Raw genomic sequence first — 8418 nt, forward strand, 5'->3', positions numbered from 1 at the left:
TAATGAGCTTTAAGTTATAATTTCACTTTTATAAGACCCGTTAAGGTTAAGTTTTATGACAACTTAAACAAAGAGGGACATAAGCCCAAGTTAGTAATGTCACTCAATTGCTAATATATGTTTCTTGATTGTGTAATGTCACTCAATTGATAATTGGGCATTAACAATCTGCTAAGTCATACTCCCAATTGAGTGACATTACACATATTAGCCTTAGCAGATTGTTAATGCCCAATTATCAATCCTATAGCTAGAACCATTTTGAGAATGAACATAAGAGAAAGGTCTCATTGATCTAACACACTTATATCACTTGTCACTTAAGTTGATTACATTCTTTGAATTATATTATTGATTAAACACATAATACATTTAAGTAGTGATTAACAACAAACATTATTCTTCTTTGAAACTAAATAAGAGTACATAATAAGTATTCCGAAAACTATTACGTCAAATGAGTGTGGCTTTAAAGCATAATTCTAACAGTAAAAAGACCTGTTGCGGAAAAGGGTGGTTGTATGTGAGTCCAAGTTCTTCTTTATGCTAATTAGATAACGTGCAAAAATGCCTTCTCTCAGGGATGTGGTTGCGACATTCTGAAAAACTGTTTCTCCAGTATCTCCCAACAGCCATTCTTCCTTGACACTGCAGTTAACAGATCCCTAGTTCTGATCAAGTGCCATTGAGAAGGGAGGACATTTCAAGAGTCTCATACTCATGTACATCGTTGGCTTTTTTGGTCCTCAACATCTCAGATGGAAGAATAGTTAAGTTGGGATCGCTTCTAGGTATTAAGAACAGTAGCGCAATCGGAACAATTCTCAACAAACTCCGGATCAAAATGGCCATCCAAATATTTTCGAACTGTGTCCGCGTAATATTCAAGATGTGGAGTAAGAGGCCTCCGGCCCAAGTAGATGACAGCATCCCTATATGATCAATGGACATCAGTATAGCAAAGAAAGTACCTTCTATACCTGCAGGGCAGAGTTTGGAACTAAGAACAAGAAGAGGCATCCACTTCAAACGCCCAATCAACATAGAAATGCCTTCGTCAATGACAACAAAAAGATAATCTGGCAAACCAAATTTCAAATTTATGCGCAACACCAATACTAAGTCTAGCATTCCTGAAGCACCATAGAGCAACTGAGTCCAGAAAAGAACATCCCTGAAAGGGTAACTTTTTAAAAAGTTCTGGTAGAGAAGGACCCCAAAAAGGGAGCCAACAGCACCAATAGAGAATATGGATCCGACAACCTCCTGTAAGAAGCACATAAATAATGAGTTTGGATTTAGGCGCATCAGACCAAACAATTTCCGGCCACTAGAAAGGCACTGGAATTATAGAAGCAGTTCCGGTTACCTTGGAGAAAGACGGACCCCCCTTTGCATCAGTGTACCAATAAAACATTCCTTCACGAACATTCAAGGCCAGAGCAAGTGACAAGTACATGTATAAGCAAGGCCTCCATACACTACTGCATTTTAATGTTGTCCACATAGCCTTGCCAGCATCCAGTAACTTTACACTGACCTAAATTAAGATATTGGTATGAGAATCAGAGAAAGCAGGAACTAAAATGCACAAATAAAAAAGTAAAGTAATCTCACCTGTTTATAAGCAAAGTTGCACGCACGAGATTCTCTATGCATTATCCCAACCAAAATGACAAGCCCCGGAGGGATGCTGAGCAACCCAAACACACCCTGTCATAGAAGTGCCAAACTTCCACCATTCAGAAAAGCAATTTCAGCTGATAAATTATCCAAAGCGGATAAGGAAATTATACCAACATGATACGGTTCAATCGACAGACAGCAAAATTTGATTTCAAATCAATGTTCTGTCTAATCTAACATTATAATATGAATCTTTTCATATGAAACGAATTTCATAAATGAAAATCTACATGAATGAATTAGAGTTTTTCAACCATATGACCACTGAAACTCATCCATTGATAGTTCACCAGATGAGAATTATATCATTTGAATATTGGTAAATTCAAAATCCTCGGCAAGCCTACTATGGTAAAAATTGGAGGTATGCCTAGACATGCCCAAAAATAAAAATATACCAAAAGATTGACAATGCCAGATGTTTTTATGTTGCAACTATAAGCGAAAGCATACCTTAGGGCCCACAAGGTGAACAAGAAACCCACTAAGTGAAAAACCCACCAGTGCCCCGACTGAAGAGCTCAGTCCACACAAGCTCTGCATGTCACCGGCAAGGGATGGATGTCTTATACTGTTCTGTGTAACACAGGCATCAATTGTTACATCGGCAATTGCAACTCCAGCACTCCCCGCCATCAGAGCTAGCAAGGACATTGTCAGATTTAAATTCTTGTCTAGTGATAACACAAGCATGGAGATCACCCCAAGTAAACCTGGAAAGACCAACAGAGAGAGGAAAAATAAGGGAACAGCATTCAGGTAAAGTAGTATTTTCTAGTTTATAATCAGGTCATACTACTGAAGGATATATAGTAAATATCATCTTATACAGATTAAAATAGAAAAACAACAGCCAAGTTTCAAGGTGACTCTTGCAGACAAATTAATGCAGCATCAGATTACAAATACATATACAAAATGGAAGTCATGACTGTCACGGTTCATGAGATTTTAAAACTCAGCCAGAGATTATGATCGTCGGATTTTACAAACCAGCAGTTTTCATGTATGTATATATATGGAACAGATATATATATGTTTCGGTTCAAGTCCTCTTCTCCTGTGTCAGACTGTGGACTACTTTCCCTTCTACAAGTCATGGCATGTCTTCAACTTTGTTGGCATATCCTTTCGTGCACACTCTACAGATGCTAAAGTTATCACATGAAAAGAAAATAAGGTATTGCAATGTGGACTAAGGAGAGCCAGTCACTGCAGCTTCTAGGTATCCCAAGAAACAGTTTGGAATCTGCTTAACTTAGTTGCTGCGACGAAAGCATTTTCAAGGTAGATAAGAGATATCTAAGAATCCTCCCTACTGAAACTCATATTTTTAATGCAAGTAAGAGAAGTTTTGAGGGGGAAACAAAACAATTGAATTGACTACCAGTCCTGAAAGCATTCCCTAAGGTCTAGCAGATATTCTATATAAAACCTTCTAGGGATAATTTTCAGTTTTGGACTATCCACAGCAGTTAAATAGGGATCCAGTCTCCAGATACAGGCTTTTCTTTTTTGGTCTCTTTTGAAAGTCAGATGATGTAGCTGAAAAAGAAAATGATCTGTGACAACATATAACAGAACGTCCTTATTAAATTGCTCAAATTATCCCGAAATAAATTTGAATATGATGCCAATCCAGACTATGCAAGGCCAAATTACCATGCCAATATTTAAAAAAACTAGAGTGTGAGAGTCCAAAGCAAGTAAATCAACGGTATAATTCCATAAAACATGCTATCACAGTAATCACACTTAAGTAACACAAACTTAAGCTTTAACCAGTAAACATGTTATGCGATATACATCTGTCTTGATTTTGAAATGAACATCCCACCTGGAGTTCTGTATACAATAAAATATTATCTCCTTCCAGTGAGATTTTTAAAAGTAACTAATAATTTACTTTCAGAGAGGAAGACAATGATCATTTTACCATTTTCTGTTATATTCAGCATTTCGGTATGAGGACAGACAACCATTAACAGTGGAATATCAACTCATCTATGAATGCATATGTTGATGATTAAAATTTAAAGTCCAACTTTTTAAAACATCCTTCATGTACAAGTTTAACTTTGAATTTTATATTTAATGTTAAACAAATGGCACATACTGAAACTAAGTAGGTACCAGATTCATAGTACTATACATACATACATATTTTCTGTTTAAACCTGCATGCCTGGCTACTGATCAGGTGATTCAAATTAAACCCAGACGGCAAATATCGTAGTAGTTATATAACCATAAGTCTGCACAAGGAAATGACCATTTGTTTGAAAATCAAACCAGTTATTAGAATGGGAGTCACTTAAAGAGAAAACTAATGGAGCCTACAACTGAAGGCCTAAGATTGGATTTTCTCATTTGAACAGAAAAGTGAGTTGTATCATAATTTACCAGCAAAAACAAAGTAGGGTTTTCGGCGGTAGCCAAGAACAGGAAGAGTGTCAGTGAGAAGACCCCAGAAAGGCTTCACAATCCAAGGAATTTGGATGATCCCAAAGTAGACTTGTGCCTCAGAAGGCTGCACTTTCTGATCATCTTTCAAGTAATACTGTATGCTAATTCTACTCAGTCCCATGCTTAGACCCTGACTGATGCCGTACACAATCAGCACACCCACCACAAAGCTCCAATGCAACTCGCTACTCAGCATTCTGAACCAATTTATGGGTGTCCATAGCAAATCTCGGACACCCTTTACTGGAGTTTTCTGCTTTTGGTTCTCTAACTCAGGGTGAAGACTTTCTTTTTCATGTTCTTCTGCTTCCATTTTCATGGCTGATAATTTTGATTTTCCTTCAAAATTTGAGAACAATAAAACACACCCAGTTGATATATCTTGGTTTTCTGAGGTGGGTTTGTCGATTTGGTTCTCAGAAGCTTCGTCTGCTTGACTTTGACTTTAACTTAACTCAACAGTTCAACTCTGTCAGGGTGGGAAGAAATTTTTAATTGCGACAGGATCACCATGTGTTTTAATAAAAGTAGTAGAAAATTTTATTTTTTAAGTTATTAACTTTTTAACATATATCTTACTATTTGTATAATGACTCATGATATATTATTTCGTGTACTGATCATACTGAAAAATCTCGAGAGAGAGAGAGAGGGGGAGACATTTTCCCACGTAAAAAAATGGAAACCATATTGCTGGGCTCTTCGGCTTTTTCTCTTTTTCGGTTGAAGGCTCATTAGCTTTGATCCAAGCCCAATGGGAAATGGACATTCGTCTGTAGTTTATTTTTGTTTTCACTTTAGTTAAAATGTAGTGTTATTCACACACTTATTTTTTACTACTCACACACCCATCTTAATTTTTTGCCGTTAAATCAAATGAATTAAATAAGACCAATAGCCAAACATTAACAAGGATGTATAAGAAGTAAAAATCAGTATGAATAGCATTATCATGTTGGAAGATATTAGTATTTATGTTTATTTTAGTATTTGAGTTTTGTTAGTTTAGGAATTGGCCTAGTCCATCCGAGTTAGGATTTTTTAGGTTTAGTTCTCTATAAAAAAAATAGCTTGTAATTGAGTTTGAGAATAAGTTAGTCACAATGTGGTCTCTTGAGATTTTGTAGCGTTTCGGCATTCTTGTTTATTTAATAATATTCTTATTATTTTGTAATCTCGTTCGTCGCACACTTTAATATTCAACTTATCCTAGTTAAATTCGTCAACTAAGTTGAATTTTAATCCTTTTTTTTTTTACACGTCTTCTCATTCAGCAAGTAGCCACTGCATGTGCATCTTCGATTCAAGCTCTCCTTGCTACACTTAGTGTAGCATAAATTAGTAACATTGTTTGTAACAAAAAGGAATGTGCTCATTTAGCCCTAGTTTGGGATTGAGGTGATTTTAAAAAAAGCTCCTATGAAAAAAAGCTGGGAGTGTTTTTGGTGTTTGGTAAACTTAAAAAAAAAGGGCTTATTTTGGAAGCTGCTGTGAGAATAAGCTGAAATCAAAGGAAAAAACTGAAGCTGCAATTTGTAGCTTTGGAAAACCGGCTTTTTTTCAAAGCACATAGAACTACAGTGCTCCTTTAATGAAAAGATCCACTATCAGACTGCTTTTTTTTCCAAAAGCACTTTTACAAAAAAGTTTACCAAACACTCTGCTGATTTATTTCACAGCCGCTTATTCTCACAGCAGCTTTTTTTCAAAGCACAGCAATACCAAACCAGCCCTTAGTGTCTAGACGTAATAGTTACTAAACTTTAGACAAATCAAAACTAAAGTAATCGATAACCAAATTTTTTTATAAACTGAATTTATCGAAAGATTTCAAAAAACCAAAGTTACTGTAAATTGTCGAACCAAAAGTACCGGTACAGGATATTACCGAATTGCAAAATACCAATAGTTTTAGTTTTGCTAAGGGTCATTATCGATTTAAATTAACTAAAAGGTAGCCTTATTTAAAATAGAACCCTATACCCTGTTTTTTAAACCCAAATTGCAATCCCACTTCCCACCCTGAAAGTGCAAGTTTTTATGATTTTCTAATTTCCTAGCCAAGTTTAATGTGTCTCTAATAAACTAGTGCTAGATTTTAGGCGTGTCTTAATGTCTAAGTTTGTGATTTGAGACTTGCACGTCAAGTAAAACCAAAGGCAATCTGATTTCATGGATCACTTAAGGTAAACTTCATACGCATCATTTTAAGAAAATATAAATTGAGTATTTACATTTAATTAATCATATAAAATCAATTTATTTTAGGGTTAAAGCATAATATCAGTTTACTTAATTGTAGGCCATTGATTTTTTTTTGTGACGTCCTTCATATACTATTGGTTTTCCAGCAGGTTTGCTATCTTTGAGAACCATAATTTCGTGCGAGAAAAAGTTTAAGACAAGGAATTTGTATACTAGGTTAGAAGAGTGAAATATGAGTGAAACACTTTCTTCTAGCATTCATATTATCATTCATGATTTGTTCTAACCCACGGGCGAACCTTCTGCTCTGAGGTGATCACGTTTAAACCAAGAGGAGACAAAGAAAAGCAAGTATGAAGACAAGAGGACAAGGCAATCTTTGAGCTAGCTTGTAAGTTGTCTTGTATGAGTCTTGTATTTGTTGTTTGATCTTAGTGGATTATTTTCGGGCAGTGTACGCGTGGATTTTCCCCATCGTGTGTGGGGTTTTCCACATTAAAAAAAGGTCCTCACATGTTCATTGTATTTCATTTTCAATTTATTTACTGTTGCGTCGCATAATTAAAACTTTGTTTCCATCCCGCTAGTCTAGGTGTTTATATTTGGGGTTGTTTATCTGTTGTATTTGAGTTATTCCAGTTTCTCCAGACATACTTAGAGTGATCCTTGGGATTTTAGGATTGATCATGTTGCGGGTTCAGTTACTCATCCACCATACTTTGATGGTGAGAACTATGGGGCATGGAAAGCCGAGTTGAAGTCATTCTTGTGGGCTATAAATCAGAGTGTGTGGCACAATTGTGTCAACGGTGGATCTGAACGAACTAAATTGAAAAAGATGAGAAAACTAAAACTGAAAAAAAAAATGAATAAATAAAATAAAATAAAATTGTTCCTAAACCAATGAGGAACGGTCAAAAGATGAAGTACTTCATATATAGCACGAACAATCAAAGAGGCTTGAACACATTGTTGCCAACCATTCACTTGAACAGTTTGAATACATCTCCACTTGTGAAACTTCAAAAGATGCTTAGGACATTTTACAAAGATACTCTTGAGGGGAAACGCTGATGTGAGAGCTTCGGAGCTCCAACTGTTTACAAACCAGTTTGAAAATATTAAGAGGGAGGAGGAGTATGAATTACTTTCTGATTATTATGCTAGACTCAGTTTTATTGTTAACACTTGGCACAATATAGGCGAAACCATTTCTAAGAATATTGTTGTCAAGAAAATCCTTAGGTCTTTGGCTACTAGATTTGACACAAAAGTGACCACAATTGAAGGGCATAGGAATTTAAACACCTATAAACATAAAGAGTTACTTGGGTCTTTAAAAGCTTAGGAATTGAAACATCCTCCAGTCAAAAAAATCCAAAAGTGTTGCCTTTAAAGCAGTTCTGGAACATGAAGGGGATAGTGGTGCTGGTGATGAAGAGCTTGGCTCTTCTCACTAAAAATTTCAAAATTGTCTGAAGAAGTCAAAGTTTAAAAAGTCATTATAAAAAAGGTAGTTCATGATCTAAAAATTCAGGTCTAAAGAATTCACTTACAAGATAAAATTTTAACTAGGAGATAATGTCATGAGTGTCAGGGTTATGGTCATTGTGCACATAAGTGTGCGAACACTCTCAAGAAGCAAAAAAAAAAAGAATTTAAACTGCAATGAAAGTCATTTCGAGTGATAGTGAGTCCTAAGTGATGAAGATGAAATTGTTGCTTTTGTTGCTCAGGTTGAGTTGGTTAACCTACAGACCTTTTCTTTTGACTCTTGAAGATTGTATAAATTTACTGTTGTCATTGCTTCTTCTATGCCCAAAATGATATATTGATTTGGAGGAAAAAGGAGAATCATTTTGTTTTGCATGCTAGATCTTCAATTTCATTGCATATGACTCTAATGAAAATCATATTATTGCTCTTGAAGGTGTACCTATTCAGAAACATTTGTGTTTGGGTTAATATTTGAACATTGGGCCGCAAGTGTGTGCAAGCCCAAAGATGCCAATTCGAAAGGAGACTTGGCTGAAGCCCAAGCATCAAGCTCAAAGACAAATT

General features: G+C 35.7%; 1 protein-coding gene across 1 annotated transcript; it reads right to left on the reverse strand.

The window, feature by feature from the left end:
- Positions 1-383: 383 nt before the first annotated feature.
- LOC103429360 (probable folate-biopterin transporter 3) lies at positions 384-4570 on the reverse strand. Its single transcript, XM_008367514.4, has 5 exons — positions 4090-4570; positions 2140-2399; positions 1618-1713; positions 1370-1540; positions 384-1266 (listed from the first exon to the last, which is right to left on the reverse strand). The coding sequence occupies exons 1-5, from the start codon at positions 4469-4471 to the stop codon at positions 676-678; spliced, it is 1500 nt and encodes a 499-aa protein (XP_008365736.3). The 5' UTR covers positions 4472-4570; the 3' UTR covers positions 384-675.
- Between the last annotated feature and the right edge of the window lie 3848 nt (positions 4571-8418).

This window comes from Malus domestica, chromosome 09 (assembly GCF_042453785.1).
Source record: "Malus domestica chromosome 09, GDT2T_hap1".
In the NCBI taxonomy this organism is placed as follows: Eukaryota; Viridiplantae; Streptophyta; class Magnoliopsida; order Rosales; family Rosaceae; genus Malus; species Malus domestica.

Bases quoted from the DNA above. Each gene is read 5' to 3' on its own strand.
- LOC103429360 (XM_008367514.4), bottom strand. From the start codon at position 4,471: ATGAAAATGGAAGCAGAAGAACATGAAAAAGAAAGTCTTCACCCTGAG. The intron at 1,541-1,617 runs GTGAGATTACTT...ATCTTAATTTAG, and splicing joins GCAACTTTGCTTATAAACAG to GTCAGTGTAAAGTTACTGGA. The intron at 1,267-1,369 runs GTAACCGGAACT...TGCTTCTTACAG, and splicing joins GGGGTCCGTCTTTCTCCAAG to GAGGTTGTCGGATCCATATT.